At 40.8% G+C, this 19,120-nt stretch overlaps 2 protein-coding genes across 8 annotated transcripts; one reads left to right on the top strand and one right to left on the bottom strand.

Moving 5' to 3' along the window:
* Positions 1 to 413: 413 nt before the first annotated feature.
* On the top strand, positions 414 to 12,810 carry dctn1a (dynactin 1a). Of its 6 annotated transcripts, XM_051075416.1 has the most exons (32): positions 414 to 572; positions 2,471 to 2,536; positions 2,665 to 2,859; positions 3,177 to 3,258; positions 3,372 to 3,403; positions 3,733 to 3,753; positions 4,360 to 4,383; positions 4,891 to 4,974; positions 5,462 to 5,614; positions 5,776 to 5,799; positions 6,242 to 6,439; positions 6,634 to 6,838; positions 6,971 to 7,049; positions 7,221 to 7,380; positions 7,486 to 7,590; positions 7,822 to 8,013; positions 8,124 to 8,240; positions 8,351 to 8,503; positions 8,605 to 8,765; positions 8,902 to 9,070; positions 9,376 to 9,444; positions 9,539 to 9,751; positions 9,840 to 10,001; positions 10,095 to 10,226; positions 10,354 to 10,479; positions 10,591 to 10,733; positions 10,872 to 11,038; positions 11,295 to 11,413; positions 11,507 to 11,702; positions 11,848 to 11,921; positions 12,013 to 12,102; positions 12,224 to 12,810. In XM_051075416.1, exons 2-32 carry the CDS (start codon positions 2,495 to 2,497, stop codon positions 12,359 to 12,361), a joined length of 3,825 nt encoding a protein of 1,274 aa, XP_050931373.1. In that variant the 5' UTR covers positions 414 to 572; positions 2,471 to 2,494; the 3' UTR covers positions 12,362 to 12,810. The 6 variants fall into 6 exon arrangements, with proteins under 6 accessions (XP_050931373.1, XP_018540388.1, XP_018540390.1 ...); XM_018684872.2 differs by lacking the exon at positions 4,891 to 4,974; XM_018684874.2 differs by lacking the exons at positions 4,891 to 4,974; positions 5,776 to 5,799.
* Positions 12,811 to 13,318: 508 nt separating this feature from the next.
* fam113 (family with sequence similarity 113) lies at positions 13,319 to 18,881 on the bottom strand. Of its 2 annotated transcripts, XM_018684885.2 has the most exons (11): positions 18,552 to 18,881; positions 18,267 to 18,348; positions 17,913 to 17,992; positions 17,472 to 17,552; positions 17,320 to 17,396; positions 16,373 to 16,523; positions 15,637 to 15,883; positions 15,330 to 15,386; positions 14,746 to 14,805; positions 14,019 to 14,228; positions 13,319 to 13,828 (listed from the first exon to the last, which is right to left on the bottom strand). In XM_018684885.2, exons 1-11 carry the CDS (start codon positions 18,552 to 18,554, stop codon positions 13,680 to 13,682), a joined length of 1,197 nt encoding a protein of 398 aa, XP_018540401.1. In that variant the 5' UTR covers positions 18,555 to 18,881; the 3' UTR covers positions 13,319 to 13,679. The 2 variants fall into 2 exon arrangements, with proteins under 2 accessions (XP_018540401.1, XP_018540399.1); XM_018684883.2 differs by having other exon boundaries at positions 17,320 to 17,552.
* Between the last annotated feature and the right edge of the window lie 239 nt (positions 18,882 to 19,120).

Consider the following 19,120-nt stretch of genomic DNA (forward strand, 5'->3'; position numbering starts at 1 on the left):
TTAACTTATTCCACGCCATAATTTTAACCTACTTTTTCCATGTTATTATCTGATATATCAGTTAGTGTTAAGATAAATGCTGGTTTAAAAACCTTAGATAATATTAAATATTTTATTTTGTTACTTTGACCTTCTCGTCTCACCAGCTGTGTTGTTTTAAACACTGTTTTTTCATAATCATCCTTATCTATGATTGAATTAAAGTCTCTGTAAACTAACTACTGAATTTCTTAAGGACACCATGCTCTTTTTTAATCTTATCTTTTATCTTATTGAACATGAAGACCTGGTATAGAAAAAGTTACTGGACAAAACATGAGGGAGAAAGGCAACCCCATCCCTAGAGAGGGTTGTTGGGTGAATTAATTGTGGAGTGGAAGCAGCCACCAGGGGCGCTAACTTTCACTTTTCCTCTTTGGTCTGTCAGACCACCGGAAGTGACCTGTCAAAAACGGAATAGACTACCCGTTCCCAGCTAGGTGGCCAAAAAAATAACAACAGGGGATAATTGTTTGTCTGCATGAACACTACAAGGAGCTACATTTAAAGACAGGAATTTCTGTGAATGACAGGTAAGCTAAATCACAAAGTGTAGCTGTTTAGCTTCTTAACTAAACGTTTATTTCCGACTTTAGCTTGCTAACGTTGCAAGCCCAGTTGGCCGGTTTGTTAACGTTAGCGTTAGCTACAGGGCTAACCCAGCTGATGTCTAACTACACCTACCTGGCAAATAAAACGTAAGTTGAGCTGTTTAAAGTTATTTTGTGGTTGGCTGTCAGTGTTAGTTTGAATGTAGCTCAAGCTAACAATGCAGCAACGTTAAAGCAGAAATAGCTTTATTATGTTTCATGATGTTCCTCCCTGTGCGCTCCACCTTCTTTTGTCATAGAGCTGTTGGATCCTGTGGTGGTATACTTAACTTGCATTTTGTTTTATGACAGAATATAAACAGGTACTTGAATAAATGTAGCTTCTGACCTTTTATAGATAAGCACCTAGCTAGATATTGGCTAACATTAGCGACTGTCAGTTGCTAACTTAATGAATGGTTAAACAGGCTCATTGTTAACATTTGTTAATTCGTTAAAGATTATGTTATATAATTTATCAGAAATAAAATACATAACATATCAAAGAAAGGGGAAAAACGTTACAATTTCCCTACACGTTACAACGTCTTAACGGAGTTATGTAAATATAAGGATGTACGTTAGCTAGCAAATTCATTATGTCATCACTATTGAAGTTGCTCCATGAAAATAATTAAGCTAAGAAGCATGTGCGATTCTTGTAGGAGACACAGCAGCTAGATTTCCCCCCTTTTCTTAGTTCAAATGAGCTGTGACGCTTTGTGATGGACCACTAGGATCCCTCCCTGAGATCACACTCATTATGCATTGTCCTCTCTCTGAGAAAGAGGAGGGGATGTGAAAGTAGAAGAAAAATAGCATTTGAGTCGTATTTTTGCACTGGGAGGAGAAACCATATTAACTTTTAATTATGGCTTTGAACAGGCGACATTCGTATACCCCCAGGGTGAGTAATATGGACACTGAACATTAAATGATGTTATTTAACACAGCACTGCTAATTTATTACATACTAATGACTAAACTTTTAAATAGTAAGGGTTTCTTACACTCACCAACATCAAGTGGATGTAGGAGACCTCGTTGAATATTGTGTCTTCATCAGATAAAATGTATAATATTAGAATTTGGGATTATCCAATAGAGAAGATGAAGTTACTGTCCTTATGTGTAAGCCATAGGAACACATTTGTTCCCATAAATCCTAGTAGTATTTATTCAAGAGGATTCTACAAAACTTTCTTGCTGCTTCTCTGAAACTAACAAAATCCTATGTTATATCTTCTATCATAAAGCTGTGATAAACGTTTTCTATCCAGTTTCTGCCCTGTGGTTTAAAACTGCAAGGCAGCATGAATTCACATGTCCCTACAGCTTACACTCTACCACAGTCCTAGTTTGTCCTGAATGAGAATCTTTGTCTGAGCAAGGCAGAGATATGGCTTGTTTATTAGGAAGTCTATTGTGGTCCAGGACATATGACTGGGTGCATGAGTGTGTTTCTGTGCTTTGCAGCCTCAGGACTCTCTTATCATTGAATATGTTTGACTCCTAAAAGTATTCTTAATAAGCGGAGCAGGGAGAATTATGGAGTTATATTGTTATACAGAAAACAGTGCTGTTTGTATGGGTTTTTTGCAGGTCTGGTAGACAATATAAAAAAAATCTTTGTCATATATACTCCTACTCAGCTATGTCTATTTAACCATGATGACTAAAATATAACATGTTATGCTTGAGGAATTCTGAAATTTAAACAATAAATTCTCTGGTATGTAAAGACCTCACCCTCTTTCTTGATTGTCTCTCTCTTTCTTCTTCCCACGTTTCCTCATCTTTCCATCTACTTCTCCCCATCTGTATTCTCCCAAATCCTTCAGCTGACCAGCCCACTGATCAGCAAAATGAGCAGCACAGGAACAGTGGAGAGTGGTAAACCTCCAAAGGTAGGTCACTATTCAACACAGACACAGGAGAGGAAGAAAATAATAATAAAGAAGTAGAAATAAATGAATTACTATCAACTAGTGTGTAATGACTTACAGTCTCTTTGTCTCTACCTTTCTTCTCCTAGATTGGCTCTATAGTAGAGGTGACAGGGAAGGGTCAGCGTGGCACCGTTGCCTACATCGGCGCCACCCTCTTTGCCTCTGGGAAATGGGTGGGTGTCATACTGGATGAACCTAAAGGCAAGAATGATGGCACCGTGCAGGGGAAACGCTACTTCACCTGTGAAGAAAATCATGGGATATTTGTCAGACAGTCCCAGGTTTGTCACATAAATCTGTTTTGATTTAATGATCAGGGTATGTTGTACTCATGAGGGTTGTGCCTCCTATCACTCATGTAATCACATGGAGTGCTTGAAATGCTTGGGTCAGTGGTTTGGGGGGAATGGTTATCACATATTACGAATGAAACGTTACAGTAGTTTTATAGAATGGTATGTTTGAGATGGTTGAAATGTTGAGAGAGAGAGGGATTTTTTCTATTTTAGCATTTACTTCTTATTACAAAGGAACATTTGCTTTTTCTTGCTTCCCTGTATGCATGTTGTCCTGATCACACACCCGTGTGTCTGTGCAGATCCAGGTAGTGGAAGAGGGCTCCAGTGCCACCTCACCAGATACTCCTGAGAGTGGCACTGCCAAGACACTCCGACAGAAAGGTGAGCCTGGACCGCAGCTGCATCTGAAATTGATACTTTAGAAATGTACACACTTAAAAGTAAATAATAGTAACAATAAATAATAATTCAAATTCTTAATGTGTTTCCTCCAGACATTCCAGAGACTCCCAAAACATCCAAACAGGTAGGCAACCACCACAAGCACCTCACTGTGTTCATTTCAGTTTCAATGATGGTTAGATTCCTGTGGGACATTTTAGGTTAATACCTTCCCTTTCCAGAGCACTTATGCTGGTTTTAATGTGTTAAACAAAATTAATCAGCTTTAAAGCAACTATATTCATTTCACTGAGTGGTGATTAGACTATCAACCCTCGCTCTGACGTGTCCTTTGCAGTGTGTTCCTGACCAGAGTGGTTTTGTGTCAAAAATGTCCTCAATTTTCTCTTTCTTCATTACAATACAGCTTGTGGAGTGATGTCTCATTTGTGTTTTTCTGAATATGTTTTGCAGACACCAGGGAATGTTAAGAAGGTAGAAATATTTAAATTCAGCACATTTGCTTTGCTTTGGTTGTTGTTAATCACACTAATGTGGCGACTCACTTTTTCCATTGAAGTTACCCTTTCAAATGTTGCACGGGACGTAAAGACATCACTCATCATTGATGGATATCATATTCACTGTACTTTATCTTTTTCGTTTTGTGCACTTGACTTTGTTGTTTGTTTTCTTACTTTATTTTATTTACTTTTTTACCTTGGTGAAGGCATCCAACATAAAGAGACCAAAATCGTGACTGTTTAAGGTCGTCATGATGGTGTCTTTGTCATTCCTCTCAATTCAGTGACATTTTGCCACCATTTTGACTTTGTTGCATGAAGTCACATTTTATTCTGCTCCTGTGCATTGACTCATCAAGAATAATAATTCTTTCAAACGGTGTTGAATGGTGCATGCAGCCTTTAAAGCTATGATCAGTGGATATAAACTAACAGAGAGTATGCTTCTTATGTGCTGCTTATCTCTTATCTTGCTTCATCACTGGACGCGTGTGTGTGTGTGTATATCCGTGTGTGTGTGTGTGTGTGTGTGTGTGTACATCCCTCTTTCTGCAACTCCCCTCCTCCTCTCCTCCAGTCTTCTACCCGCCGCTCTGCTAAGGTGAGCTTGTTTACAGCAGACAGGGGAGGTCAAATGGCATCAAAACAGAATGATTTAAAACAGCAGTTAATTCTGAAAAGCTTTGTTATTTTAATGTTGGGTGTAAGGGTGAGTTGAGTCAAGGACACAGCTTCAGATGTCTTGAATGCCTAAAAAAGCCATGCATTTTTGTCTAGTATGATAAGAAGTACATACTTCAGAGAAGACAATCAGGATTATATTAGTGTGCAGTGTAATATTGAGATTACAATGTATTAATTATGGTGTATATATAAACCATTCGATAAGAATTTCTCAACATTTCAGCACAACTGGTGATTGCTGTGCATTTGTATACATTACATGTATAGACACACTAATTAAAACGCTGACTCAGTATTTGATATGCATGAATAGCTAAATGGCACTGCAAGGTTCCAGTTCGTAACAGCTGGCTCACTTTGCAGCTGAGTTTTACAAATAACTGTTGAGAGTCCTAACACAGTCTCTATGATCACACTGTGGCAGTGGAGCACGCCACGTCTCGCACCTGCCACCTCCCTCCCCTCCCTCTTGGTACGTTCCTCCGGCCGCCCCAGCCTGCCGCTCATGGTACGCTCTGTCATACCCGAGGTGCCTCACCTGTTGCCTCACTGGGAGTGGTGAAATGGTCACTGAATGAGGGTGAATTTGTAGTCTTTCATGGCACAGATACCAGTTAAACAAACTCTCAACTAGATGTCTTTTTGGCCTTGTAGGAAAAGATGGTGGCAAGGTGAAATGTTTTGTCCAAGAAGATACATTATTGTATTTTGTAATATAAGCTATGACAAGATAAATACAGCAGCATAGCCTAGCCTGGGATATTCACTCTTCTACAAGGTTTATTGAAGTTGTGTGATCACTGTGGGAAAAGCTATTGTTTCGTCAATTGGATTGTATATTCACATTCACATACTTAACACCACACACAACACCTGTATAACATGTATGCAGTGGTTTAACTCACTTTTTTACTCACTTTTTTTTCCCTCCTTTCCTTTATCTCTCACATCCTCCCTCCTGCCACTATCTGACACTTACCGTCCTTTGTCAACAGGCATCACGTGAGAGTCTGTCGTCCTCTCTGTCTGGTGATGTCAGTGAGGTGAGTCTGTCCTCCCATCAGGGTGCACTGGGAGCTCCCGTCGTGCCTCAGCCCAGCGGGTCACCTGCGGCAGCTGCAGCCCCAGTCCCAGCTACTCCAAGCAAGGTGGGTCACTGATAATTAGAAGAGACAATTGATGAGTGTGGTTCATTTCCAGTGCTCCCAGCTTTGTCAGAATGTCACATCTCCATTTTGTTTCCATGTTTTTATCATATTTGTCATTTTAATGAGCTTGTTCCATTTCATCCATGTTATTGTTTGACCAGGTGGAACCTGCCATTTCCAAGCAGGTAGAGTTTTCTGTTGGCTACATGCATGCTGGTGATACCTGGCATGAGTTTACTAACAAACCCATAACATCAGTGGGCAAAATGACCTTGGCACACCTTCTCAGTACTTCATGATGGTTTTGTATCTCTTCACAGTGAATTTTATGGTGGTGATGCATGAGTTAACTTCTGGAGACACTGAATGAAACACTCAATTCAACCACAGTGTAGGGAATAAATAAATGATAAATATTTCCTAACTGTGTTGTAATTTTTGTGTCAGAGTTTCAGGCAGTGAATTCTCAGTTTTTGGTGGTGGGACTTGATCAGTGTTTTTGTTATGTGTCTACACTGACTCAAAATATTGTGAAATAAGTCCTTTAAGTTGTTAAAGGCAGCATAAACTGCAAGATCTTTTATCTTACTGACTTGTGTCCTCCTGCTCTCCTGTCTTCCTTCTCAGGAGGAGGAATCCCTGCGGGCTCAGGTCAAGGACCTGGAGGAGAAGCTGGAGACACTGAAAATGAAGCGGACAGAGGACAAGGCCAAACTGAAGGAGCTTGAAAAACACAAGATCCAGCTGGAACAGCTTCAAGAATGGAAGACCAAAATGCAGGAGCAGCAGGCCGAACTGCAGAAACAACTCAAAGAGGCCAAGAGGGTACAATGAAAAATGAAAGACTACTAATGAATCTGTCTATAGTTGGAACTACAGTGTTGTTTTTTTGTGTGTGTTACACAGATTTGTAGAATATGAGATGGCTGCTTTCTTCAAGTCTGTGAGAATGAAAGAAGCAGCTCTACTGTCATCATACTTATCTTTCTAATGCTTTATTTTGTACCTTTGAACTCCAGGAAGCCCGTGAGGCACAGGAGGCCAAGGACCGCTACATGGAAGAGATGTCAGACACGGCAGATGCCATTGAGATGGCAACACTGGACAAAGAGATGGCTGAGGAGCGGGCAGAGTCATTGCAAGTGGAAGTGGACACGCTGAAAGAGAAAGTGGAGGAGCTCTCCATGGACCTGGAGATCCTTAGACATGAGATTTCAGAGAAAGGTTTGTAATCTTCTCACTAAATCAAAAAGACCTCCTAGTCTCTGACATGTCAGTCCCCCTCTTTCTTTCTTTTTTTGTCATATTTATCTACTGCTTTTCCTCTGTTTTTTGACTTTTCTTTTTCTTCTACAGGCTCAGATGGAGCTGCCTCAAGCTACCATGTCAAACAGCTGGAGGAGCAGAACAGCAGACTGAAGGAGGCACTGGTCAGGTCGGTCACATATGTTCATGCCAAAATAACCCTGATGGTATATTTTTAATGGAAACAAGTAGAGAGAGAACTGCCTCTCCACAGCTGTTCACCTTGAAAGGTTCTGTGAATATGAGGTTAAATCTGCATCCAATAAAAAAATCTTGTTTTGATTTTCTTGTTTCTCCTCAGGATGCGTGACCTGTCTGCTTCAGAGAAACAGGAACATGTGAAGCTGCAGAAGCAGATGGAGAAGAAGAATACTGAGCTGGAGACACTGAGGACTCAGAAGGAAAAACTACAGGAAGAAGTCAAGCAGGCAGAGGCCACGATCGATGAACTGAAAGAGCAGGTAAAGCATCTAAGTATAGGAATTTAAAAGGAATTTAGAAGTTTGTTTGTCTGTCCTCACAGAATTTAACTTACATATATCCTGGTTTCTGTGTACGTATACCAGGTGGATGCTGCTCTGGGGTCAGAGGAGATGGTTGAGACCCTGACAGAGAGAAACCTCGACCTGGAGGAGAAAGTCAGAGAGCTGAGAGAAACAGTCACTGATTTGGTCAGTTCAGCTGCATTTATTATTTATTTTCAGTATTAAAACAAGTTTCTATTCTATATCAAATTGTTTTCACAACATTCAAGTATTCACAGTTTGATTCCCATTTTAAGAAAAATTCCTTGATAAAATCTCATTGTCATTTACTAAATCCCAAACCTTGTGTATGTGACCAAAAGTGAGTATGGTCACAACCCAACCTCAGATCCTTTACAAAATTCCTGTGTCCAATAGGAAGCAATCAATGAAATGAATGATGAGCTCCAGGAGAATGCGCGGGAGACAGAAATGGAGCTGAGAGAGCAGCTGGACCTGAGTGGTGCAAAGGTCAGAGAGGCTGAAAAAAGGGTGGAGGCTGCCCAGGAGACTGTCGCTGATTACCAGCAGACCATCAGCAAATACAGAGACCTCACCGCCAGGCTCCAGGTGAAAGCAAAACACTTATGCTCTAGGAAAGGAGCTTCACACTGACATATTGGGTCTACATTTTGTGAAAGTGAATACCCTAAATGTGCTTTTTCCCTCCTGTACATTAGGATGCCAATAGGGAGCTGATCAGTCAGCAGAATGCCAATGCTGAACAAGTTCAGCAACCACCTGCAGAACTATTTGACTTCAAGATCAAGTTTGCAGAGACCAAGGCCTATGCCAAGGTAGGGATTCTACATTAAGACTGATAGGAGTTTACCAGTTTTAGACCTTTAAGACCAGTATGCTTGTTGTCCTTCATTCTATTACTTAAAAACTAATAACTTGTCTCCAGGCCATTGAGATGGAGCTGAGGAAAATGGAAGTGGCTCAGTCAAACAGACAGGTGTCCCTCCTCACCTCCTTCATGCCAGACTCCTTCCTCCGACATGGTGGAGATCACGACTGTATACTGGTCCTTCTACTCATTCCCAGGCTCATCTGCAAGGTATGAAGCTGTGTGAGACCTTATTTGATTTTCTGTTGTTGTTGGGCTCTGTCTGTTTCTGTAACTAATACTGTAGGTGTTTGTATCTACCTACCTGGTAGGCCGAGCTGATCAGCAAACAGGCCCAGGAGAAGTTTGACTTGAATGGGAACCTGGTGCAGGGGACGGGGCTCAGAGGGTCTCCAGGAGAACAGCGCAGTTTTGCCTCAGGACTGGTCTACTCCCTCAGCCTGCTGCAGGCCACTCTGCACAAATATGAACAGTACGCACTGCAGCTTGATCACTTATGTGTCAAGAATAAAAGAACTGTTTCTAGGATGTTGGAAATAAAAGCAGAATTATAGTTTTCAATAAATGATCCTTCTGTTCTTTCCCCCTCTTAACTGTCCTGGTTCTAGGGCTCTGAACAACTGCAACGTGGAGATTTTTAAGCGCATGGGTACACTTTACTCTGAAATGAGCTTCCATGAGCGCTCCCTGGATTATTTCATTGACCTGCTGCATAAAGACCAGCTAGACGAGACTGTTCAGGTGGAACCCCTGACTAAGGCCATCAAGTATTATCAGGTAACAAAAACTTGTGGTTTCACATTAAAGAGCTTCTTAACAAACGTGCAATTGAGGTACATAGAACTGCAATATCCTCTCTAATTTGTTACCACCATAATATTCTTTCCCAAGTAAGGACATCTGTGATTTCACATGAAAACTACATTACCACACATAATTTAAAACAGGTCCAAGGCAGTATTATTACCTCAAAAATCCTATCCATTCAGTGTAAATAACATTTAAATACAGACTTCATGTAAACTTAATCAGATAGCTTTGTTTGTTATAGAAGAGAAATAACTTCTTGTTTTGTTTTCCAGCAACTGTACAGCGTCCATCTGGCAGATCAGACTGAGGACTGCACAGTGCAGCTGGCTGACCACATCAAGGTACATCAAGGAATTTTTCTGTTGAGGACATTGCCAAGCAAAGCATAAGCAGTAGGGTTTCCTAACTTTATCCGTGCCACCCTCTCACCTCCAGTTTACCCAGAGTGCCCTGGACTGTATGGGAGTGGAGGTCGCTCGTCTGCGGGCGTTCCTGACAGCAGGTCAGGAGAGTTCTGGCCTATCTGTGCTTCTTAAGGACCTGGACACTTCTTGCTCTGATATCAGACAGTTCTGTAAGAAGATCCGCCGTCGCATGCCTGGAACAGATGTGGTTGGAGTACCTGCTGCTCTCGATTTTGGACCACAGGTATGGGTCCAAATGAATAATCATATGCAGAGTTAACTGGATGATGTTTGATCATGGCTTTTACTAGAGCAAGTGTCCATTTTCACAGGTGTCAGAGACGCTGACAGAGTGCAGGCGCCAGCTGACCCGTGTGGTGGCCGTGCTGCAGGAGGTGGCTGCAGCTGGAGCTCAGATGGTTGCTCCACTGGCAGAACAGGAGGGTCTCAACGCTCTCAAACTGGAAGACATCGCCTGCAAGGCTGTGGAGCAGGTATTGTAAATAATCATGTATCACTTGACAGTTACTTACAGTTTATTGTGTCATCTTGTTATTATCTAAAGCTGACCTCTTTTCTCCATCAAGGTATATGGTGCCCATGGCCTGAATGGCCCAGAGTGTCTGCGTCAGTCCTGCAGCTCCGTCATTGCTACTATGAACAAGATGGCTACAGCCATGCAGGAAGGAGAGTATGATGCTGACAAACCTCAGGGAAAGGTATTAGCTTTTTCATACCGATGTATCATATCATTCAGACACTGAAATCCAAGCATATTTCTGCCCTTTGTCACTTCTTTCCCATTCAAATTCTTGCCATTTTATCATATTCCCCCTGCGTCCTCAGACCCCCCCTGTGGAGATAAGAGCAGCCACTGTCAGGGCCGAGATGACTGATGCTGAGGGTCTAGGAGTTAAACTAGAAGACAGAGAGACAGTCATCAAGGAGCTTAAGAAATCTCTTAAGATCAAGGTAACACAGTCAAGAAAACACCTGCAAAAATGACTCCTCTTTCCACTTTGAAATGAAAAGAATCTGAAACAGAACAGGTATAACTCATGTCGCCATATCTCTCTCCCCCAGGGTGAGGAGCTGAGTGAGGCCAATGTCCGCCTGAGCCTGCTGGAGAAGAAGCTGGACACCTCCACCAAAGATGCAGATGAACGGGTGGAGAAGATTCAGACCAAACTGGACGAGAATCTTGCCCTGCTGAAGAAGAAAGAAAAGTAAGAACCATAAGAAGCTTACAGAAGTTGTAAGAACAGAACACGTTCCAACAATTTCAGTTTTTCATCTCTCACCTGCCCTTATTCTCTCTGCCTCTTATTTTCCTCCTCACTCGCCCTCCTTTCTCATAACTTCAGGGAGTTTGAGGAGACAATGGATGCTCTGCAGGCTGATATCGACCAACTGGAGGCAGAGAAGGCAGAGCTGAAACAACGCATCAATAACCAATCAAAGATGACCATTGAAGGCCTGAGAGGCTCACCTGCCTCTGGCATTGCCTCCATTGTCCAGGGATCTGCAGGAGGTAAATTACTGTGCAGTTATGGTCACTTTTTGTAAGCACATCAAAATGTTGTAATTTGATGTTTGATTTAAGATGTAATGGCTCCTGAAATGCAGTTTCAACCACCCTGTAGATGGTATAATTGTACTACTACAATAATAATCACAAAAATAGCCTCCAAATTCTGGGAAAAAAAAGACCCACTACTGGTAGAAGAGAAGCACAGGGTGGATTAGTGATTTAATGCCTCTCACCATTCTCTCTTTCTTCCCAACAGGTCTGCCTCCATCCATGGCAGGGCCGGTGCAGGTGGTGGACTCCCCTCTCCTCAGGCAGCAGGTTGAGGCTCAGAGACTAGGCATTAAACATCTCAAGAATCAAAACAACAGACTCAAGGTACACTTATTTGGTGCTGGTATTACCATACTGTTGTATTTTGCAGGCTGTCTAAACCCTGGTAATATTAACCCAGAGTGTATTTACCTACAGGCAGAGAAGATGAGAGCCCAGCTGGCCTCCCTGCCTCCACTCTGCCCTCCCAAACTGCCACAAGTGTCCAAAGAAAGCTCCATGCCTCCAGAGGGACTAAACACAGGCATCTATCGCAGGACTGACCAACTGCTGGCAACACTGCTCAAGCTGAGTGCAGAGTTTAAAGTGGTGGACATCACAGGGAAGACAGCAGGTGTGTTTATGTACCCTTTTTAAAAAGCTGCTGTTTAAAATGTGATTTTTGCTCAGTGGAATTTCATTCTCCAGAGACTCTTGTCTCATGGGTTTGCATGAGTGTTTGGCTTCATTCGCTGCCTTTACTCGTGTGTTTCTTCCAGTCAGTGCCAGTGCCCAGTTACTTGAGCAGACGGCTCGACTGCAGAACCTCAGTGATGCTCTGGACAAACTCAAGGTGACAACTTCAGAATCAAATCTCTTCTACTTACCAAATTGATAAGCTGACAGCAACACAAAAACTAAAAATTTGGAAACTTCTGTTTCAGGGAGAAGTAGCCGAACATGTAGTCTCATATCAGCCTGGAGCAAAGGCATCCTCTGACTTTGCCACCTTCCCAGCATCCTCCTTTGTTAAGGTAAAAGCATACATGCTTAAATACACCATTAATTCTAAGACTTAACAAAGTCTTACATTTTCTAGGGTTTCAGTGCTCATGTAAAATCGTATCATGGTTTCATACCCATCTTGTTTCTTAGGCCAAGGAAGAGAAGCAGGGAGGAACAGTGTTTGTAGGTCGTGTTTCCATTCCATGCACCCGCGGACAGGAACAAGTCCACCGCCTCGTCCTATCACAGCAGCAGCTGCAGAAAGTGCACCGCCTCCTTATGTCATAAGAAGGCGTGTCATTGACCCCCAGCCAAGATTGATGGCACATCAAGAAAAGCTTTTGCTCTTTATTCTTATTCTAGCTTCCACTTCAACATTCTCCTCTATTTATCCTTTTGGCTTTTCACTATTCTCAGGAAACTGTATCCAATATTTGAGAAGACTATAGCACTAATAGAACTGAGGCACAGCAGTGTCTTTACATTGACATAAAACTAATTGATGTTTGATTATTTTGAATGAAGTTCAATGGATCTGACTCCTGAATGTCACATTACAAAGGTGTCATGTTTTCATCACTGAAACAGTTGGTATGCACCAATTTTGCCAACTGTTTGTGGAAATGGGGAAAACTAACTAGCAACAAGTCATTTTTACTGTACTTGCACCGCTTTAGTTTCTTCTCTTTGTATCTTTTGTATGTGTAGTAATTCAGACAATAAAAGTAAGCAATTCACTTCAGAGTAAGAGGCATGATTTATGTGTTATGTGTCAGTTTTTATTTATGAAATTTAGTCTGTATGTATTGTCTATAACATGTTGAAGACAGAAATTAGCTGTTCCAAGTTTACAGTCTAATGTGAAGGTCCACTGCCTGTTTGGTTGTGGACAATGGCAGGTGTAGGCCAATCGTGTACAGTTTAAGGTGACAGCCTCTTAAATTTCTAATCTCTAACTTTAGTTTGTTAAATATGGATAAGACTACTTACTGCCTTAGAGTGACAGGCTTGCTTATTACATCATTAATACATTACACCTAGGTCTGTCTTATGCTGAAGTAATTGCTCTAAGCTGCTACTGACCCCAGTTTATGGCCCTTAAAGTTCTACAGCAAAAGCTATTTTTATACTAGAGTTGAATGGGTATCACATTATCACATGTGAGATGTAAAACATTACAAGGATCATTAATTTCTAAATCTAATAAGTGATTAATTTTAAAATAAGCCAAAAATGGTCTTGAAATTTTAGCATCAGCTTTAATAGAACACAGCACCTGATACATTTTAGCTGCAGAATTTTAAAAAATGCCTTCAAATGAACAATATATTTAAAATCTATTTGGTGCTAAAGAACAAACAACTGAAATTTGTAACAACTAAGAGTGCTAATTTACATAAGAAAAGGAGGACTTTAACTGAATTCAATAAAATCTGGGAATGAACTAAGTGTGAAATTTAACGTTCCTCCTGTTACAAGCCTTTGTATGGTTCTGATGTAGAAGACAGAAGACTTGTGAAATACAACGTACTGCAGATTCTGCAGGAGATCAGAGTAGATAACACAATAAGAGAAATCTGACCAAGTCTGAATGGTGTAAAACATCTCAGTAGTAACTGCCATTGTGGGAATATTGATTGGGTCTGTGATGGGTGTAAGGAGCATAGTGGCGTCTGCTCTGTCGGCTCCTCACCACGTTCTGATGATGGTACTCATTATAACGCTCAAAGTGATGGGGAGGTCTGTAGTCAAAACCTGCAAAACATGCAGAACTTTACACAGGCTCTGGAGTGGATATGGCAGCTCAGAGACACCGGCCATTAAATGATGAAAGAGACCTTCAATAACTAGACCAGAACACCCAGAGATATGTTTTAACAAATACTCTAAGCCTGCATGCATATTAAAATAATGAAGTATGACATGCTACTGTCTGTACACTTACCATTTCCAGCCTGTCCATGTTTGTGCCTCTGTCTGTTGGCTGATGGGAGAGGCTGTGGTGGGAGGGCAGGTCTTAAAGCTCCAGCTGCTTCATGGCGATATGTCTGTAGCAGCGGGTTGTTGACCTCGAAGTTCAAATAGCTAGAAGGAAGGGAGTCACTGAAGAACTCCTCCCTGTAGCCACTGTAGTTTCTCTGTGCTGGATGCCTCTCTGAGAGAGAGACATGATTGGAGGGGGAGAGAAGTAGGAATGACAAAAAGCAGAGAAAATGTGAAAGTAGTGACCAGGGAGGCAAAAAAGAAAACTTTTAGACTGGGTTATCAGTCTTTGAAGGACAGATCCCTTCCAGGGGGCATTTCTGGATTTAATGTACTAATTATTAAGTATGATTTTCTGCATTTGCCAAAATGACAATAAAAAACAATCATAACCTGTGGATACAGATTGTGAGACAGTGATGACTTTTTCCAGTGTTTGACTGCAACATGTTCCTGTCTTTTGAGATTATGTCTACTCCACAAGAAACTGACATTTATTGTTGATTATTTAGATTGTTAAAAATATGTTATATTATTTTTATTCTATTAAATCACACAATTATAGTTATTATTATGAGTTAGAGTATTTTAATGTTAGTAGTTTGCCAGATAAAGGAAACAACAAATTTCACATGAAGCAAAAACCTTAAAAACCATGAAAACCTCTGTGTATATGTTGTAAACCTCACCCATGTTGGAAAAATAGTTGATAGGAAGAGGGTAGTGGTAGTTAGACGTACTCCCTACTCCTGAAAAAGCAGAAAGATACGCATCAGAAAACTGCAGGTTTGAGAGGGTTAATATATCACTCTGATACCACCTGCAATTTAATTTCACTCTAAAGCCTAAAGAAACAAAAGATGAAAAAAACAAAGTGAAACAACGTGAATCACAAACATCCACCCAAAGCTGGGAATTTTATTGATGTAAAACAATTATTGTTTTAGAATTACTGCCCATGTTAATGTATTTTTAAAAAATATTTTGAGCAGATGAACAACTGCTTGATTATCCACTAAAAAAAAAATTAAAAATCTGTTATTTCTGATGTACTTTGTACCATCTGAAAGTTCCTGTTTGATTTCCAATAATCATGCAGTCCAATGTACTGGCCATAACATACACAATTCAACACGTCCTAGTATCTATCGATTTTGGCAGATCTGCTGTTTATGGTGATGAGATACCGTACCCATATTGCCTTGTTGTAAACTGATTAAAATCAACAGAAATAATCATTTCATCAACACATCATCACCACCTGATGTCCTACCTGTAGGGTTGGCAGCATGTCTGTAGATCGGCTGCTGAACAGTAACCTCAGTATGTTCTAAAAAGAACAAAATCATGTTAACCTAAGTTAATAAATCACAGTCATAAAAACAACTCATTAATAAAAGCCATTAATGCATCTGTAATAGTTACCAGAATAATGTCTACATCTGAAGTGTTTTAAAGTATAGTATACAGAATACGGAGAGAAACAAACAAATAATAAACATATTGTAGTATGGCTAAAACACAAGCCTTGTCTTACAGTGTGAGTGTATATTTCTCTGTGTGTGTGTCTCCGTCCTCACCCACAGCTGTCAGTGGACAGGACATAATGACACCCCAGGCCTGTGCAGTGTGCTGTAACAGCAGAGAGGTTATCCTGCGGTGGGCAAGGGCGTTCCAGTGGACTCCGTCCTTTGTACGATGGTGCAGGGAAAAGCGAAACTGAAAGTGGAGGTCCAACACATCCATCCCGTAGGCGTCAGCCACAGTCCCACTGTAGTAATTCGCTTCGATCACATCATAACGCAGCTGGGGGGCCTTGTGCTCAATCTGAGGTGAAAGGAGGAGAGAGGACAAAGTACTAATAGTGCAATCACATCAAAAACCTGCAAAATACATGGTATGGCAAAAAGCAGGAGGAGACAGGAAAACAGGAGCTAGCACAGTTGGGGTTATGAACAGCAGTCCACAAAGATGTAAATAAAACAGCATTTTGTCAAACATTTTACTGTTATTATTATTATTAACCTCTGTCAATCACTGCAACCAGACAGCATCAAGTCTACTTGAAAGTTATTTTTGAATTTCTGATGTTACTCAGCCTGGTGAATTTTGTCCACCTGTTGTCCTTTCAGCTCCTTAGGAGCTGTGCTGCTGACAGGGCAGCTTCTTCTGAGGACAGTGACACTGCTGCAGAGGTCAGAGCCAGTGTGGACTGAATGAATGTAGCAGTTTCCTGCCACTGCTGTCTTACATGAATGTGAATTCCCAAATGACCAGATTTCCATGTCTACCTCTGATTCATGAGCGGTGACATACCTCAGGCACCAGGAAACCACCCTTGATCCTCTCTGCTAAGGGCATGGTGAGGGTCCATATAACCAGGGTCTCCTCAGGTAGAATCCCACTCAGCTCATCAAAGAATCTGTGCAGGTTCTCCTTGTAGTCGTCAATCCATTTGTTATTGTATCTACAAATCACAACATCAATACAGACATACCCATGAAAAACAAGTTTATCCTGCTCAAACTAATTACTGGACTGGGGCTTAATAAAACATATTCAGTGAAACTTTACACTAGGGAACAGGTTAGACCATCAGCCTCAGGTGCTTAATGTGGTGCAGGATGACTTGATACATTGTCACTAAACAGTGTTTTATCCTCTGCCACTGCTCTCTCTTAAATGTGGGTTTGACTCATCAAACAAGAGCCTGTGGAAGCTGTTCAAGTCAAGATACCACCAGCTACACTGTTTTAGAGAACTGCTCACTTCCACCCACAGCTCCCTAAACCTCACTGTTACATCAAGAGGTGGGGATGAGGAAGAAATGAATAAATTAGACCTCAACTACACCGTTTTGTGAACCAAGTTTTTGCCAATTCAAACACATCTTAATCGCATGAACCTTGTCAGCTAACTTACCACCCACAAGCTAACAAAGTGTAGTTTTTATGATAGGGGGTGTTGGCTGATTGAACCAAATCACATTTGATAAGCAACTAACCCAGGGCATACGATAAGCACTTAACAATGTTTTTATCCCTAATTCCACTGTGTCTTTTAAGTAATGTGATTTGTATCAACCTGTACTGGCAAACAACTGGAAATTGCAATTGGTCTTATGTACAGGTCTCATTCCACAGCCCCTATCATCATCTTACATTACATTATAGTGGCTCTTTAAAGACCAAGTCATATTTTTACAATATCAAATGAATAGCTAGATAATTAGAACTGATAGAACTGTATAACTGTATAAACACCTTGAAACATCCCAAACGCAGGAGTTGACAATGACTACATCTGGTTTCAAGCCATGGCGGAAGTCCTCTAGGATGCTCTGCATGTAGCGAGAGTAGATGCGGGTTACAAAGTAGAAGCGGACCAGGTGGTGGGTGGACTGGAATTGCCGAACCTCTTGGTACTCTGTTCCATTGTGCATTTCTCTCAGACAACCCCCTTCTACCAGGCAGTCCTGTTCGAAACTCATCTCACCCTGAAAAAGGATAGATGTGGGAGAGAGGATGACAGGAACAAATAGGAAAAGAGACACACAAGCTATGTATTTCAGGAAAGATAAAGAAATGAGAATGTTTGTTCTGAGATGAAGTCTCATAATAAAAAACATTTACTGTAATTTCCAGCAGAGATATTGCTGCACTGAAATGTCTGGCATTACATTTTATAATAATGATAACAGTAAACAAAAAAATCATGTCGTGATTATGGAGTATATATCTATGCAGTTGGCAGATGCCTTTGTCCAAAGCAGCACACAGATTTCTTTGATATGACAGCTTCCTGCTCCTCCTCTTCTTTATATCAGTATGTAAACCTGGTGGATGTTAGTCCTTGCCTTGCTCTTGAGTTGTTTTAAGGTGAGATATTTCTCCTTCTGCAGCAGCAGCACAAGGTCCTTGTATACAGACCGCTGAACTGAGGAGGACATACACAGGGCATCAAAATTATCAGTGTCACCCACTTTCACAACCCAGCAATTTAGTACCAACAGATTCACTGTGAATTCACGAGACTGTTAACAGTAAATGTAAATGCACAAGTTAATCTGCCTGCCAGTTTATTCAAGACCAAGAGGAATCGTTTCCAAAATTACATGGGAATGGTCACAATCTTTCTGGCTACAAACTTTTCTATGTACTTATGTGCAAACAGTATTTGATTGAGAGGCTGTTTTTTAAATACTACTCACTGGAATCTCCCAGCACCACAACGAACTTGTTGTGGAGCAGCTGGCTGGCCTGCTGGTGGCTCACACACTTCATTATCTCCTTCTGTTAATTACAAAGCCATTTATTCATGAGAAAACCTGTGAAAGAGGTCCATTTACCCATGAAATAAGTCAACCTCTGTTCAACTTCAGAACTTCATTAGAAATGGTGGCTAAGAATTTAAAACTTCCATTATTTAATTAGCATTAGCGTACTAATGAACGTCCATAAGACAAATTCGCTCTAGTGTTAACTCAAATACTTACCATCGTTAAAATTAGGGGCAGATTTATATTACAGACGAAGCTAACCGCTAACGCTAGCCGTTTCAAATTTATGTCGCGGTTAGCAGTTTCTTAAAAAAAAAAAAAAAATCTAGCTAACGTTAGCGAGGTTATCTGTACTTTTATGGTCCCAAGACACAAACCCGCAATATCTTCACAAACTGGCCCCTGGTTCTACCTCTAAATGTCATTGACAACACGAATGTTAAAAGCTATTAATTATTTTTCCAACTTTGTGACTAAAACAAAGAAGTTGCCACCGTCGCCGTTACTCCGGTAGACGCAGGTGTATCCAATTTGGTGACGCTTTTACTGACGGTAGGAAACATCGCAATTTTCGTGCGTGCTTTGAACCTAATTTGTCCTTCGTATAAAATAAATTAAGATAAATTTAAATAATGACTTAATCCTTGTTTACTAGTAGTCAAATGAATTGATACATTTTAAAAGCAACTGTTCATTTAAAACATTTCCCCCCACAGAGTAGGACATTAAAATGTAACTAATAGAATAATCTTTCTTTCAATTTTATGTTGTATGCATGTTGTCAA

This window comes from Lates calcarifer, linkage group LG14, assembly GCF_001640805.2.
Source record: "Lates calcarifer isolate ASB-BC8 linkage group LG14, TLL_Latcal_v3, whole genome shotgun sequence".
NCBI classification, from domain to species: domain Eukaryota; kingdom Metazoa; phylum Chordata; class Actinopteri; family Centropomidae; genus Lates; species Lates calcarifer.